Source organism: Petromyzon marinus, chromosome 52, assembly GCF_048934315.1.
Source record: "Petromyzon marinus isolate PM22_M1 ecotype Great Lakes invasive population chromosome 52, UKy_Petmar_22M1.pri1.0, whole genome shotgun sequence".
Taxonomy (NCBI): domain Eukaryota; kingdom Metazoa; phylum Chordata; class Hyperoartia; order Petromyzontiformes; family Petromyzontidae; genus Petromyzon; species Petromyzon marinus.
Genome location: NC_133718.1, coordinates 5,076,398 through 5,094,043, shown reverse-complemented (window position 1 = coordinate 5,094,043; position 17,646 = coordinate 5,076,398). Strand labels below are relative to the sequence as shown.

The window sequence follows — 17,646 nt, the reverse complement described above, 5'->3', positions numbered from 1 at the left end:
GAGGAAGGGGCAAAATTAGCCTCTACATTTAAGCCCGGAATTAAAGCCCTAATTTGGACTGAAAGGAGCTTAAATTGCATCGCGCGAGGCGTGGGGACGCTGCACGAAGATCAATGCGCGATGTTTGATCACGCCAATTAAAACTCCACCGCGGTGCATTGAACGAGCGCAGCTTTGACATACAGGAGGCCTAATGGTCTGCTGACTGGATGCCTGCGTGGCATGTGTGCTGGACGGGCTGCTAGGGAGTGTAATGGGTGCGTGGGTGCATGAGTGGCTGAGTGATTGACTGGCTGAGTGGCTGCGTAACCGACTGACTGGATGGCTGGGTGGTGGGCGAGTTACCTGAGTGGTTAACTGGGTGGGTGGATGGAGGGGTTGGTGGCTGAGTGGCTGGATGATTGGGTGGTTGTCTGAGTGGGTGGTTGTTTGGTTGCCTACATGTATGAATGACTAGCTGGCTGGGTGGTTAACTGGCTTGGTAAATAAGTGGCTCTCTGGATGGCTGAGTGGGTGGGTGGCTCATTGAATAAGCATCTGAATAGCTCACTCAGTGGCGGGTTGGGAAATTTATGGCTGGCTAGGTGGCTGTTTGGATGGGTGGCAAGATAATTGGCTAGGTGGCCATGTGTCTAGATAACTGCCTGGCTGACTGGCTGGGGTGGTTATCTGGCTGAGTGGCCAATCGACTTGCTATCCACGGCTGAATGGCTGGATCACCAACTGGTTCCACGTCGAGAGGCGGCAACACGGAGAGATCATTCGGCAATTTGTGCCGACGCAGCCCTTCTGTCTCCTGAGCTTGAGCAAAAGCTTCTCTTGAAAAAGAAAATCACATTTTCCTCCCGTCAGACTTCTCACCCCCCCCCCCCCCAAAGAAATCACCACGGGGCAGCCGTGAAACAGGCCTGGCGGCTGCCCAGACACAACTCTTCCTTTACCGTTCAATGTATAATTGCCTGGGGCACGACCCCTATCTTATGAAGTTAAAATGTCAAAGTGAAATGTTCTCCTCCGAATGATTGTCCATTCTCTTCCTATTTATTTCGTCTCTCGCATGGGGGGGGGGGACAAATCGCAAACTTACAGCTGGGCAAATCCGATCATGTAAGCAATCGATTACTCGATAGATGATCGGATTGATTACTCGAATAATAACACAAACAAGAGTTGCGGGCAGTTAACAAAGTCTCCACCTCTGTTCCCACGTGTGTGACTTTGGGCGGGAGGGTGATGGGCAGTGACTTGGCGTAATTTTATCGGGTTCTGTCTGAGTCGACGACCCGGACTACACTTCCACACCCGGCACACCACGTCAAGTATACACCTCACTGTGACCGTGGCTCTTGGTCACGTGCCTACGCCAGCCAATCGGCAACCCTAAAAAAATATTTCTGCACCGGGCATGCGATCAACTCGGTATCTCTGTAGGGCCCTGTCACATCACATCGTGTGAGAGACGAAAGTGTTTTTCATTTTGAATTGTTGCAGCTGCCAGTGCACCACCCTGTGTCTGTACATTTATAGGCATCGGCACTCCATGCCTTAACATACTTGTACAGGTACGGCACACGAGGGGGTGAGTAGGTAGCCGGCACCACGCCCGTCCGCCTTTGTCTCCCACGTGGCGATGTTTACACACCGCACCAGGCACTCATTTAAGGCTGAGTCGGAGATGTTATCGCGTGCGATCTTAATCTCGACATTTTATCAGCGCTCTCGCATTCAAACCAGCCACGTGGAGGGATATTATTTGGGTCTTTCGGTAAAGTCACGTAGATAGGTTCGAAGAAAATAACAAAAAAATCGACGACGTATCGATCGCAAACACAAGCGGTCGTCATCAGGATGACGACAGCTTGCGTTGCGATGGAAACGTCGTAGCTTTTTTTGTTTGTTATATTCTTCGAAACTGTCCACGTGACTTTACCGAAAGCCCTAAAGAATATGAATTCCTGCAGTCACGAAAGCTTTAAGTCACGTGGAGGGAGTTCAGCAATTGTTATGCGCGTTGCAGCGCGCAACGACTCGTAATGTGTACTCAGACAGAGAACACAACAAAATTAACACATGCGTCAATAAAACCTGTTGGCCTCAAAAGGCAGGAGGGGCGTGGGGGGAGGGGTACATAAGCGACGACGTTTCGGGAAATGGCCCTTCTTCATAGCAGAAGAGACACTCTTAACGAATCGGCGCTGAAGATCGGTGCATGTGTATGTGGAACTTCTTTCGCACAATACTAGCCAAACGTGCTCAACATTCGTCAATTTTTTTTTTATTCAACTATGTTTCTTTGTTTTACAGGTAAGGCCCACTGAGCTATTAAAGCTCTTTTTTTTTAAAGCGACCTGGCCACAAATGATAGTTCAACGAAGTGGCTTCTCGTGTGGAAATGTATTGCAGCCAAATACCCTCAACGCGTGTTTCTCGATGTTGGAGAGAAAACCCGGAGGACCTGGAGAAAAATTCCAACGCGACTATGGTGCGAACGGTCGAGATCGAACCCACGGCTTTCTGCACACCAGGCAAGGTAGTTAACATCCTGGCTACCTGCGGTGAATGGACGTGGGGGGGTGGGAGGCTGCGTGGCGTGACATTGCGAGGACTTTGATTGGAAAAGAGGGGGGGGGCAGGGATTCCCCCCCCCCCCTCTCCTCCTATGCGCTCTGCGAATTAGAATATAGAGCGGCCCTTGAACCCTCTTATTAACATTGCACGCGTGCACGACGCACTGCGCCACACACACACACACCAGGGCGAGGCGGCTGGCTGAGAGTCCGCAGATGCATCAGACGAGGTCAGGGCAGGGGGTGGGGGAGGCGAGTGATCTCTGCGTCGAAAACACAATCAGCAGGCAATGTCAAGTAATAATAACAACAACAATGATACAATTATTGTTGTTTCACATTTGCGAGGCGCATTTCCATCTGTAGATTCCCAGTCGCCACTCCAACGGATGCAGAAATAAATTGACCGCGTTACGTTTGACCGCGTGGCAACTTTATTTATTTACTGCGTCGGGTGGAGAGGGGGTTTACGACACACGTTTTTACTTGACGCGATCTGACCCCCCCCCCCTAACCCCCCTCCCCCCCTAACAATTATGAATCACGATATTGGTAGTGAAAGTTTAACACGCAGGCTTTCGCGACCAATATCATCCATAATAGAGGTTTCGCCAGTATTTGCAACCATCATCATCAGGCGATAGGCGACACTCTGATGATACTGGCGAAACGTCGTACTCGAATTGTACATGTTGTGAGTTTACTCTCCAAAACGCAGAACTAGAAACGATTTGCCAAGGCTTGCTCACGTGACAAGCCTTACTAAGTGGCTGTGTCGGGTGGTTGCGTGTTTCACGACACATTTATGTGGACGCGATCTAACCCAAAAAACCTCGTTAATGGATTGGTCGTGAAAGCCTACTGCGTGTAAGATGTCAAACACAAACTATATTTGACACATCTCAATCAGCCACACGGCCTCATGGCAGTGCGCAATTTCAGCAGCATGGGTTCAACGCGAGCGATACTTTGTGCCGATTGCGAAGCCTTGTTTAACTCCACTGCTGGATGATGAACTCCGCCCACGCCGTGTGGGGGAGGGGTGGGGTGGGGTTACCGTATTTGACCATACCTCACCACGCTGGTCATTGTGGGTTGGTGAAAGCGGGGAGCATAGGCAATCCAGTACAACAATGGAGACCAGCCACAGCACATGTAGCTTCGCAGGAGCCTGTAACACCTGTTACGTATTGCGGTCGTCCATCCGGACTCGGAACTGTTTATCTTTCGAGACCCGGCTAGATCGAATGTTTGGTCATAATGGCATTACATTCACGAGTAAAAAACAATACAATAGTATTTATTGCATTTTCATGAATGGATGACTTCACGTTCAGTAGACACGTGTTGCCTCCTGTAACGTGAATACCCGGATCATAAACATCATCAGCAGCAGCAGCAGCAGCACCGGCACCGGCAAACGCATGGCTTCTCTCAATCCCTCCATGCTTCGTGTTTTCGTGCCACGTGTTATTGTTGTTCAGCACGAGGTCCGACGTTTCGCTCCACGAGCTGCTCGGAGCTTCTGCGCCAGCCGCTGAACTGAGGCAGACGATGCGCTCTCCCGCCACGGCGATAATCGTGCGGCGTTCAATTCACTCCCCGAAGAAGCTTCGAGCTACGTGGTGCGAAACGTCGGACACCTGCGCCGACCAACACGGCGGGGAACAACGCGAAAACGCACGCGCGCGCGCGCGCACATTGGAGCGCCCCACCGCAGCACAGCTGTGAAAACCCGCACGCGGTAGTAGGCATGATCTCTCTATCTTCAGCACGTATCCATTCAATTGATTGTATATGACAGCGTATGGCGACTCTGCCCCCCACCTACCCGTAGCCCCCACTTCCCCCCCCCTCCGCCCCGTAACCCTCCCCCCCTTTACAAATGTAAGCATAGCATGGATTGGATGAGCGAAAGGGGGGCTCGATGTGGCGAGAGGGGGAGCGAAGCAGAGAGAGAGAGAGAGGAGTGGGAGGGGAGGCGTCCGCCTGGGGTGGGATATCATTAGCGCTGTTTCTGGCAACATCCACGTGGCGTGATGTGATTCCCCTGATTCGCATGATCATCATCAGCAGCAGCAGCAGGAGGAGCAGCAGCAGCATCATCGTCGTCGCGAGTCGACTTTAAGTCGAGACGCGCCGCTAGGAGAGAAATCATTGCGAGATTAGTCCCCGTCCGAGATGCTTCGCTAATTGAAATCTCCGTTCCTTTTTTTGGGGTGTTGCGCTCCAATCCGCTCCGTATAAAAATAAAATTTGCGTAGTCAGCGAGTTCGCAAAACCTGTTAATTAACATTCAGAAGACTGCACCCAACCGCGTGTAGCTTTCCAAGGGATATTTGTGATGAGATTATTATTATTATTATTCTAATAATTATCCAGAGTCATTTTGAATCATAGAGTCAGTCTTAAATTGATAGCGCATCTCAAGACAGCGCTGGAGTTTGCAAACACGTCCTTTTTATTGTACGTCCCACAGTCGTTCGTCACAGACAACAAAGAGCATCCCCTCCCCCCGCCCTCCCCACCCTCTGTCCCTCTCACCTCCTTCTCTCCTCTTTCTAGGCTACGTTGACTGTTGGGGCAAGTGCTGCTAGCGAGCACCTCGTCGCACACGCACGCGCGCGCGCGTAAATATCTTTATCGCATTCCCAGAGCGGCTCACATCCCGAAAGCGACTTGCTCAAACTCATCGCTCTTCTGAACGCGATGGCGTTACTAGCGCACGCGTGTAACTTCACGTCGTCGTCACCACCGTCCTTCTTCTCGTCCGCTCCCGGCGCAACCCCGTGCGCTCCGGGCACCTCCCTCGTCACCTCGAACCCGGACGCCGATCCGCGCGGCGTCGACCCGAACATGACCACGGTCCCGGGCTCGAACCTCACGGGCCCTCATCCTCACCCGTCGCCCCTGCTGCCCACGTTCAGCGCTGCTGCCCGGGTGCGGGTGTGCGTAACGCTCATCCTGCTGCTCGCGTCGGCGACCCTCAATGGCATGGTGCTGCGCTCGGCGTGCGCTGACAGGCGAACGCGAAGTCGCCGTCAGCGCGGGTCGCACGTCCGCCTGCTCATGCTCCACCTGAGCGCGGCCGACCTCCTCTTCACCCTCCTCGTGATGCCCCTGGACGCCGCGTGGAACGTGACTCTGCAGTGGCGCGCCGGCGACGCGGCCTGTCGCCTCCTCATGTTCCTCAAGCTGTTCGCGATGTACGCGAGCGCCTTCGTGACAGCCGTCATCAGCTTGGACCGCTACTCGGCCGTGGTCAACCCGCTCGCGTTCGGCCAGGCGAAGAGACGCAGCCGCGTCACGCTCTGCCTGGCGTGGGCTCTGAGCGCCGTGCTCGCACTCCCGCAGGTGAGAAGGGCGGCTCTCGGAGTGCCCGAAACTCTGATCGCGCGTGCCTTGTCCGACCGTTTCGCTCCGAGCGCTCAACTCCGCGGAGGCCCCCCCGAGGTCTCCACCGTAAAACGCGCGCGCAGAGAAAAAAACGTCTCCCATTCGCGTTTTTGGGTTAAACCGCGCGCAGTTTCCGGCGTGATGTCCGACGTTTCGCTCCGAGTGCCGGGAGCTTCTTCGGGAAATTGAACGGTTGCTAAAGATGATGAAATTTCGGGCGTCGCGTGTTTTCCGGTTCGTACCGCGCGCTGTTTCCGTGTCCGACGTTTCGCTCCACGTGCCTGGGAGCTTCTTACGAAATTGCGTTCCCCAGAAGCCGCCAGCGCGCGGTGCGAAACGTGGCCGTGCACGCGCGCCCGTGATCCAGCGCGTAGGAGACGAAGGGGTTAGTGTATCACGCTGAGATTTGTGAAGCTCCTCAAACTCCGCTGGAACGCCACGTGGACAGAAAATGTGGCAGTACTGCACTGTATATCAAGTGGATTGGTGAATCCACCTGTGCAGAACTTTGAATGTTACCCCAACCCCGCCCCCCCCCCCTCGGAAGTATTGTCAGGATATTGCTCTGAGTTGGGTACTTAGGCTGGATTCAGAGGTCACGACCGGAGTTCATTGATTTGTTAGATTAGCCAAAGGACCTATGAGTGGGGTAATTTTAAGCAACAGTGGATGGATTGGTGTTCAGTAGGAACGCTTTCTGAAACAGTTTTGTGTTTGTTGATAAAGGCGTAGCCAGGCAATTGCTGTCGGAAGAGCCTCTACAAGGGGAAGACGGAGAAAGGCTCTATAGACTGCAGGGTATAATTTTGCCTACTCTTCCACGCGTGTCAAACGTCTTTGGAGAGGTGCAAGCACCCGCATCTTACCCCACCACTCGTGACCTGCCCCTCTGCTAACTACGGTGGTTAAGAGGCGAGGCAATTCAAGAAACGTGCTTGCACCAATTGCTGGTTGTATGTGTGTACTGCATGTTGAACTTCTTTCGCACCGCACGTAGCCAACCGTGCTAATTGGAGGTACACAGCGTGTGTGTGTGCGTGTGGACGCTACCACGGTGGCATCCGAAGCGTGAGTGTCTCTGAAAATGCCTAACCGCGTGCTCATCCCTTTCTGGAATACTTACGTGAGTTGCCCTCCCTCCAAAACACAATCACGCGTGCCAGAGCTCTATCATGAGACCTCCCCCCTCCTGATAGTGGCATTGTCTTTGTGCAGTTCGCCTTTTGGCGTCCTCTGGTCTAACGCTGTTTGAGACGAGGCTCTAAAGAAAGCTGTCTCTGGTGTGGACCAATCAGTTTCAAAGACAATGCACCATCGTGTACTACCAGAGCATGTCTTTATCTGCATGTTCACCACGAGCATGTGTGGTTAATGCAGACCTGATTCCTTGCAAAAAGGTTTATGTTTGGTGTTTTAACATCTTAACACAACTGTGTTTTTTGTTTTGCCAGAAAGGGTAAAACCTATTCTTATACAGTTCTCTCATGTATGTACGTATGTATGTTGAACTTCTTTCCCGCCGTACGTAGCCAACCGTGATAAGCATCACAGTTGCGAAGCAATATTTGCTGCGTGACTCTTTCTGTGTTTCGAATTTTTTTTTCTTTCGTCAGCTCATATTTCATATTGGGAAGCTGTCGCGGTGTGATGGTTAGCGAGCACAATGGGACTTGTAATTTAGATGCCGCCTAAAGGGAAGGGGAGGGGAGCGATGGTGCTTGCACATTGAGGGAGGGGAGGTAGGGGAAGGGGGGAGGGGAGACGGGCACTCATCCAGCAGTGGATTTACAAAAGGGTCTGCAACGCGCGCAGCACCTTCCACGGGTGAGTGCCCACGTGGGTCACCCACGTGCGGCGCTTCGCACTTCACGGCGAGGAACACGCGAGCGTGCAGAATTGCTCTCGAATTATTCCCTCGCGTGTCCCTGATTTCTTCTGTGCGTGGCCTGTCAGCTCTCCTTTGTTCGCGCTCAAAGCGCTATTTCAACAACAACTACGAAAATGATTGCAATGTATTGTGAAATCAGCACATACCTAAACACACGGTGGCTGCTTCGGCGCAAGGGTAAACCCCGGGCTGGCTCTTTCCCCCCCTGCGGAATGGACTTCACGGATTCGGGCATGAGCGGTGGTGCTTGCACATTGAGGATCACAAATAAGGTAAAACCCGGGCTGGCCACATTTGCCCCTGCGGAATGTGTTAGATTGATTCGGGCATGAGTGGTGGTGCTGTCACAACGAAGATCACAAATAATGTAAAACCCGGGCCGGTCACATTTCCCCTGCGGAATGGACTTCACATATTCAAGATTGAGCAGTGATGCTGGCACATTGAGGGTCCTAAGCAGAATTGGTTTTAAATCCGGGATGGTCACAGTTCTCGCTGCGGAATGGATTTCACGGATTCCGGCATGAGCTATGGTGCTGGCACATTGAGGGCCCTAAGCAGGAAATGTGTAAAACCCGGGCAGGCCACATTCCCCCCTGTGGAATGGACTTCACGTATTCAGGCATCAGTGTTGGTGATGGCACACTGAGGGTCCTTCAATGTGTAAACTCCTCGTGAGATGGCTGAAGAGATATCGACACGAGATTGAGATGCGGTGAGTGAGATGTGAGAAATGTGGCAAAGAGATCGAGCTGTGAGTGAGATGAGAGAATAGATATACGGATGATACAGATGTAGTGAAATTAATCGAGATGTACACAAGATACAAATATGAAGTTAGACGAGAGAAGAGACGTAAAGAAAAGATAAGGGACAAGGTATTAATTGGCTTTTTAATGTTAATCGGCATTTTATGTTTATTGGGATTTGAATTCGAAATAATATTTTTTTACTTTTTTTTTATGTAACTCTGAGGCCCCTTTAGATGCTTGGGCCACCTTCAACCGCTGCTTAGTTTTGCCTGTGGCTAGCATCAACACTTAATCGCCTGGCATACAGAACGGCCAACATTTGTTTTTTTCTTTCTCCCAGGCAATAAAGTGAGAAGGAAAAAAAGCGGAATGATATAACTGCTCCAGTTAATGGAGTCAACCATCCTCTCACTGCGATTCATTGCTCATAGAAGTTCCAAGCGCGTATCTGTGCCTTAGCCACCAGGCACAGGGATTGATACAGGAATGGGTTTTTTTACGAGATCCAAAAAAGGAAATCGGTTTTGGTGCCACAAATATATAAGTACATAAGTCCAACATGTTAGCGCGCCTCAAGTCAGGCGAGAGAGAGAGAGAGAATGAAAAAGAGAAAGTAGGATCAGGAGAAGAGCCCATGAAAGTGCCCTCCGTGTTTAGAAAATAATTGAAGAAAAAACCCAACAAGAACAGCAACAACAACATCAGCAGAATCATTCAATTCAGCGCTGGGGTCGTGCGCATTCAAGTGCCTCGTGGGTCGAATTGCATCGCGCAAAGTGTACAGGGGGCGACGGTGTCGATTTGTGGGTAGGAATAAATGACAACAATAACAACAGCAGCAACAACAACACCTCAACGCGTTCGGAATTAACGCCGTGGCCTTCGAATGAATATATAAATATATAAATATATAATAGGAGACGTTTCGTCCAATGGTCCTTCTTCACGGGACTTTCTCTTCAAGAAAGGCCCTTTGAGAGGGGGCCATTGCTCGTAACGTCACCTATTTGTTTCTATTAAGTTTAGAGTGTTGTTATTGACGAATGTGTTGTAGCAGCAGCATCGCCAGTTAATTTCTTTCACGCCAATATCGCTGTCATCACTGTCGTCATCGTCCGACCCCCCACACATTTTTTTGGGAATGCATCTACTACCACCGCGTGAAGCCACACAAAAAAAACTTATACCGCTATTAGTACAAATGCATTTACCCAAAGAAATAGCAATGCTGCGATTGACGCACCGCGCTATGAACCTGCGGCCACCTCCTAACATCAAGCCCCCTCCCCCCCATGCGGGGTCGTGGGAGGTGGGGGGAAGCGTGCGGATAAATAATGCACGGGGCAAGCTGTTGGCCACAAACGTCTCAGGCGCTCCACACGCCGTGAGTGAGAATCCGGCGGATAACGGAACTCGCTTCGCCGATGCGTCGTCGATCGTGCCTGCGATTCAGACAGCGAACGAGAATGAGAAGGCGACGCCTTAGCTCCACCAGTCGCTTTGCTGGTTTGCAGGTCGGATAATTTGGTTTTAAGCATAAGAAAGACAAAAGCAAAAACCCACTGGGCCGCGAGTTGTTTACAAAGAGGTCACCGTACGGCAAATGGGGGCTTTCTCTTGAATCAATTTGTATCAACCAAATGAGTGTCCATCCGCCGCGCGTGTTTTTTACATATCCGGTTTTTTTTTTATCCCGGTACTCCGTGTCCCTGCAGTTGTTGCGAGAGCGGGCAATCAATCCTTGGACCGGTTGTTAAAAGTTGTCTTGTGTCTCATCTGCAAGAATTGGCCGCTTCATCAGAATCTGCCGGCTCGCCTCGCCTGGCATTAAATAAGGGGGAAGCTGCTATCGATATTTGTGTCAAGGGCCACGCCGTGCTGATAAGCAGTCCAAACAAGCCCAGCGTTAGTCTCATTAAATGGTGGGGCAACGGGTGGCGAGATGTTAATTACCTCGCCTGGTATACAGGAGGTTCGTGGGTTCGATCTCGACCCTGACGCCTGCTGTATATTTGGAGTTTGCGTGTCTCTCTCTCCCTCTCTTTCCCCGTGGATTTTTCTCCGGGTCCTCCGGTTTTTCCCTCCTGCGACACATTTCTACACGATAAGCCATGTTCGTCGATGTATTATGTGTGGCCAGGTCGCTTCTGGAAAAGAGTGGCCTTTACCTTGTTAAACAAAATAACTTTTGATTTAAAGCTTTTGTGACTGCAGGGATTCATATTCTTGGTTCTTTCGGTAAAGTCACGTAGAAGGGAAACAATAAAATAAATAAAAATATAAAACAATAAAATTCTCACGACGTTTCGACTGCAACACAAGCAATCATCATCAGGTGTGAAACCCACAGCAAGAAAATTTGAAAAAAGTGGCAGTTATTTTTAATGTTAGCACCACGGAGAGCGATTTGACAGTTTGTTCAGATGGACGAGTTCATCTATGTTCACGCTTACGGTGGCTTTCAGACCGCATCCATTATTTTCGTCTCCCCCCTCCTCTTTTCCGGACACAGATGAACTCGTCCATCTGAACAAACTGTCAACTCGCTCTCCGTGGTGGAACGTAAAAAAAAAAACGCCACTTTTTTCAAATTTTCTTGCTGTGGTTTTTACACCTTTTGATGATTGCTTCTTGTGTTGCAGTCGAAACGTCGTGAGAATTTTATTGTTTTACATTTTTATTATTGTATTGTTTCCCTTCTACGTGACTTTACCGAAAGAACCAAGAATATAAACAAAATAACGTTTATTTTTAGCATCACTACATATCACAAACAAGGGCCTCCGCAAGAGGGAGCTCTAAAGAGAGCCCCTTTAAAGGCTACTTGGCCTACCCTACCACGCTGGCCATGCACCTTTGAAGAGGTGGGAGCTCCCACACGTTGACCCACCACAAGCGATCGAATACCCGCCGTGAAACACATTCACACCGCTTGGTTGGACAGAGATTCGGCGGGGCGGGGCGAGCCAAGGAGGATTTAACAGCTTGCCCCTTTAAAAGAAAACGATAAACTACGTTATTTTTTTTACCAGTTAAGGCCCACTGAGCTACAGAGATCCTTTTCAGAAGCTACCTGGCCACAAATGAAAGCGCAGCGAGGTGGCTTGTCGTGAGGAAACGTATAGCAGTCAAATGCTCTCCACGGGCGTTTGTAAATGTGGAGGAACAAACCCGGAGGACCCGGCGAAAAATCCACGCGACCACGGGGAGAACATGCAAAATACAGTAGGCGTCAGAGTCGGGATCGAACCGATGACCTCCTGTATACCAGGCGAGGTCGCTAACATCTCACCACCGTGGCACGCCGGTAGATCGAATCGAACCGATGACCAGAGGTTATCACTGACCGTTCCACCACAGCAGTATCTCCCACCTAAATGCGTTCTGCCGGAAGACAGATTGCCCAGGCAGAATTGATGCATAAGCACTATGGTGGCAATTCATTTTAATAGGGTGATTTATTTGTAACGTTAATCTTGTATCGCGGAAAGCCTCACTCAAGACTGAATTTGGCCAAACATTCCACGCAATGCACATGAGCCCTGTGGCCGTGTGTGTTTATTAATGTTTCCTGTTGTTATTATTGTTGTTGTTAATACACAAATCCCTGTTGATGGTTTGACAGTTCCAACAAAAACAAGAAAACACGGAAGCGTTGTGCACTCGACGGTGACCTGGCAATTAATTGTACTGTGTTGGAAACAATCCAGTGGTAAATAAATGAATAAATGTTCCTCACACAAAAACTCACATTGGTAAATATATATTTCTTAAATGTATATAATTGGACGCAAAAAAATACAATTGTGCCAGCAATGCGATTTCTACAGTTTATAGCACGACCGACACAAACAAAGGGGATTAACACGTGGTAGCCTTTCGCTACAAATATTATCCACAGCAGAGGTTGTTTTTGGTTAGATCGTGTAAATCTGTGTCGTTAAATCCGCCAATACCCGACACAGCCAATTAGTAAGGATAGTCACTTAAACAAAGCATGCCAATTGATTGCTAGTTCAGCACACCAGTGTGTTAGAGAGTAAACCCACCACAATATTTACCATACAAGTACCGTGACGTTTAGCTGGTAATTGCAACCAGCATCATCAGGCGAAATTCAGAATTCTGAATAAATCCTCCTCCTGTTTCGGTTTATCAAGCGACACTTATAATGTACGCGATCTAACCCCCCCCAAAAAAACCCCACCCCTATATTATGGACAAAGGAGATATACAGATGTCGATGCAACATTCGCAATGCATTAATGGATCGGTGTTTACATTATTGCAGTTGCGCGTGTCATGTGTTTGCTTCTTGAGCATTACTGAGATGGCCGTGGCGAGCGCTCCTTCGTGGTCAATTTCGACGTATCGCGTCCCACGCTGTAAGTATAATCCGGCAGTACTGCCTCCCAAGTTAGAGGCGTCTTCAGGCAGTTCTGCCTCCCACATTGGAGGCGTCTTCGGGCTGTAAAAAAAAAAATAGCAAAGAAGAAAAAGAAAGCGGGCGCTCGCCACGGCTATTCCAAAAGAGCAGCTTTTAAGAGCATTTGTTATACAGCGAGCCGCGAAAAACCTGAATCCATACATTGTGAACATCATGATCAACAAAACCAAAAGTGATAGGTGGGGGACGGGGGGGGGAGGCTGGGGGGGGGGGAGGTAAGTAAGAGAGAATCGCATAACAGATTTGCGAAAATGGCTCTGATGGGCTTAAGTGGGGTCAATCTTTGACCTCAGTACTGCGGCGTTTCCGTGTAATTCGTTACTCAGCGCGTCGTCTTCGTCGTCTCCGTCGTCACTGAGGAAGCGTTGAGTGTCCCGTTGACGTCACGCGGCTTTGTCTATGAACTTCTCTCCCACGAGTCTCTCGAAGTGGCCAAGGGCGGTCAAAAAATCCGCAGGCTCCGGAACCGTTCGCGGCTCTTTTTAAAGGGCTGCTTCATGGCTCCCGGCGACACTAAGATCATTTGCGATAAGCGGTGAATGGCAAAAAGCCCAACAATGATTTGTAATGCGGCGTTACAAATCATTGCGCGCGTGCTGTTCTCCAAATAGGGGTGTTACGAATCACATGATTTTACGTTTACCATTAAGGACCGTCTTGCATTCGCATGCATTGCAACTCTCGAAATATTCATGGGGGAGGGGGGTTCTTATCTTTTTTAACCGAATTCGAAATAAAGATCCCGCTTCTTATCCTATGGTTCTTTCGGTAAAGTCACGTAGATATAAAAAAAAATAACAATACAATAATAAAAATGAAAATAAAGTGAATAAAAAATAATCAAATATCACGACGTTTCGATCGCAACACAAGCGATCGTCATCAAGAACAGGGGAAAATTTTAAGTCAAAATCCCTCTTCTTGTTATTGTGGTTGCCGATTCCTCCTCTGGTCTTAGGTCCACACTTTCATCGCTTGCCTCTGATGCTCGGTTGCGCATTTCGTTATACCCGCCGTGAAATGCAATGGTGTCAAAGCCCCTGCGAGAGAATAAACGAACGGGGCCATTCTTGTAAAACGGCTGGGAGCTGAGCCTTTCTAACCCGCGAAAGCAATTTCTTTTTTTTATGTTAAATCATCCACAATGGCTGCACTCACAGTGGGCGATTAAACGATCGGGGCGGATAATCGACGATTAGTTATGCCCCCTCCCCCCCCCCCCCATTGCGTTGTGTAACAGTCAAACATGTGTCACGGTGATTTCACGCTCAAATGAGCCACGTTGAGGCATCTGAGCTCATCGCCCGTGGTGGACATTCCACGTTCCTGTCGTGCGCGCGAGGAGTCTACTCGCAGGACTAACCACTTTTGACCTATTCACAAATTGCCAACTATTTTATTGACGCGCCCCCCCGCCCACCCCCCGGACGGACGATAGTCCGGGTATGAAGGCGTTAATTTATTAAACGTAAAATGTGTCCCCTTTAGGGAATAGATTTGGGATATTCATTATCTGGGGATGAATGGAGATATTGAAATTGATTGTGCTGTGTATGACGTATCAATCGATACGCGGACCGATTGATTTATAACAAAGAGAGTGGCTACACTAAGAGGAGACCCGAGCGGAGGGGCTATAATGAGATGTTTCCTCTAAACAGCCACCGTAAACCCTTAGCGTCGAAATGCACTCATAGCGCACAGGTGATTGAAGGCTCAACACAACGGGAAAACCGCACGGCATCTCTTTCACATACGGCACGTGCACTCCGATTTCCGCGCCCGCGATTGGGCACGGGTGGCTACGTACGGTGCGAAGGAAGTTCAACATTCGTACGTACAACGCGTGTAGCGAGCCGACGCTGCTGTTGATAGAGCGAGTATCGAGTTTAGGTGGAACGAGGGAACGGTGTCTGGGTCGGGTCACCAACGATTGCACTAAAAAAAAAAACCCCGGAAGATTGACGCGAGTTCACAGGTCAAAACCGGTTTGCAGTTTCCCCGCTTAATCAAAAAGTGCAAATAATTGTATTTAAAAAAAGTGTATTTCGCGCAAATTGCATTGGGCGTTGTGGTCGTGCCCCGAGAAAGCGGTGGAGGAAAAATTCAGACACCCCCCCCCCACCCCCCTTGTTTGCAACTGTATGGGATCGAGCGTTGCCCCCTTTCACCTTTCACACACGTGGGGTTTTCTCCGGGTGTTCCGCTTTCTTCTCACGCGAATAACGCACTCAGTGATAGGCTGAAAACAAATCTTTGTACGTAGAGGACCGCAGAGCTCGAGCAATTGTTCCTCCTCCTCGTCACGTGTTCGAGTCGTCCTCTCTCTCTCTCTCTGTCTACGAGAGCCGAGGAGCCAACAGTGTGCGGCAGCGCGTTACAAGCGGACTGCATAAATAAATAGATAACCCGCTGAACATTGCGAATCAGATAAACGTCAAAAATGTGACGAGAACAGCAAAGGAAGCACAGCGTGGATGAGGCGGGCGACAGTAAATGCCTAAGCGCCCGACATCAGAGAAAGTGCGATGGAATGACCACAAATTAGGCTGTTAAGAAGGTGTAAAAGGCCAATAGACTAATGGACTCGAATCATATTTTATTTTCACGCGGAAACAAACTTTTGACTTTTAGGTAAAACAAAAATTACCGCGTCATGGAATTTGACTCACTCCTAGCTCCGTAAATGTGTATTTAAAATTGCCCTGACATATGACAAATACTATTTGTGGGATATATTAAAAGCGTGCTCCTAGAGTGTGTGCTGTAATACAGAGGCCTTAGTGAAGTCGTAAGTGGTACACTGCTGGCAAACATCTGGCGCATCACCTGCTGCAATAAAATAAAATAAACATTCCTTAGAGAAATATCTTCATCTCGTGACAAAGTTACGTATGTTTTAGTGAGATCGCGCGTCAATGTTAATTTGTCGTAAAACCCACCTCACCCGAAACAGCAAATCTGCAAGGTTTGTCACGTGAGTGGAACCTGCCAATTTGTCACTAATTCAGCAGCACCGGTTTGTGCGTTACAGAGCAAAAAACCGCACCGACATTTACAATTTGAGCGCGTTGACGCTTCGCCGGTGATTACAGCACACGAGCAAGCATCGGGCGAGATTGTAAAACGTGACTGTGAGATGGAAGAGAGAGCGAGAGAGCGAGAAAGCAAACAAAAATCAACGAGATAAAAAAAGCGGAATATATGTACAACGGCAGATCGAATTTGTAAATGAGGGGGCTTTGATCGGCAAGGCAGTGACGAGACGAGAGGAGCGCGCCTGAAGACGGATTAACGAGTTACATGGGACGGAAAGTAAAACAGACGGGCGCGAGACACGGAGAGGGAGCCAGGGGCGGGATCGGAGACGAGACGGAGTGGGACGAGATCGAGGGGCGATGTCAATCAATTACTCGTTGGTTCTTTCGGTAAAGTCACGTAGAAAAGAAAATAAATGTAACTAAAAATAAATAATGTATTCCCTTTCTACGTGACTTTACTGGTTCTTTCGGTAAAGTCACGTAGAAAGAAAATCAATTCAATAATTTATTGTATTTATTTTATATGAATAGTAATTCCTGCAGCCACGAAAGCTTCGAATCTAGTCAATCAATGACTCTTTATCTTACGTGGCAATATCGCTCTCGATTAATAGATGTCAGGGCAATATCTCTCTGGATTAAAGGAGGCATCGGTGCACATTGCAGCGGAACGGGAACGGTGGGGGGGGGGGGGGGGAGAGCGCACGGAGTCAACAGGAATGAGAAAAGAAAGTCCGTCAAGACCTCAGCGGCGAACGTCGGCCCAAACAAAGTGAAATCTGTAACCGCGCGCAGGTCAAAGGGCATCCCCGCGTAACGGAGTAAGCACGAGACAGGTAAGTTAGTCGATGAAATAAATGAAAAGTGAAAAGTTAAATAATTGTTTTTCTCTACTTTTTTGATGTTACGGGGAAGGCGAGCCTGAGCAGGTGCGTCTTGCCCAGCCAGCGGAATTGGGCGCTGCCTGGTGGCAGGCGGGGTGGAGATCCAGGTAGTTTGGGGCAGTGCTCGAGTAAGGCTTTGTCCTCACCCTCCATCGATGGGACCACGCGAAGCGGAAGATTGCCGCATGTCTACAACGTGTAATTTTTTATGGCACGGATTCTTTGATTTAAACTTTTCACGCGGCCCAGCGATTTGCACTTCATGCAGCCACGGAGCATTTGCTCAATTGTGACGTGCGCTGTCAAGCCGCGAACGGCACCACACCACCCGTCGTCTAATTGCGTCGACAGCAAGGCCAGAGATTGATGGAGCGTAACATGGTGGGGGGGGGGGGGGGGGAAGAGGCGATGCCCGGGAGAAGGCATTACAGCAGACAGTGGGTTGTTAGCCTAATCAGCGGCGTGATTAAGTGCTGCTCCCGTCTCCCAGGCATGTAGTTTTTGTTCTCTGATGACTCCGGGCCCCTCCATCGCGTCTTCGGAAGTGTTGAATTACTGAAACGGAAGCCGACGGATAGATGTCAGGGCAAAAAGAAAGCATTGGCATATTTTCAAATACCTGTTGCAGGGACTCCTCTACTTACGAACGAGTTAGGTTCCAGAGATCTCTT

The 17,646-nt window shown here is 49.5% G+C and overlaps 1 protein-coding gene across 1 annotated transcript in view; it reads left to right on the top strand.

Moving 5' to 3' along the window:
• The first annotated feature begins 4,470 nt into the window (after positions 1-4,470).
• The window catches only part of GNRHR (gonadotropin releasing hormone receptor), a 34,178-nt gene continuing 21,002 nt past the window's right edge, over positions 4,471-17,646 (top strand). Inside the window, exon 1 of the mRNA XM_032973958.2 lies at positions 4,471-5,921. Coding sequence (XP_032829849.1) covers positions 5,277-5,921 — 645 coding nt within the window. The 5' untranslated portion in view covers positions 4,471-5,276. The remainder of the gene's footprint in view (positions 5,922-17,646) is intronic.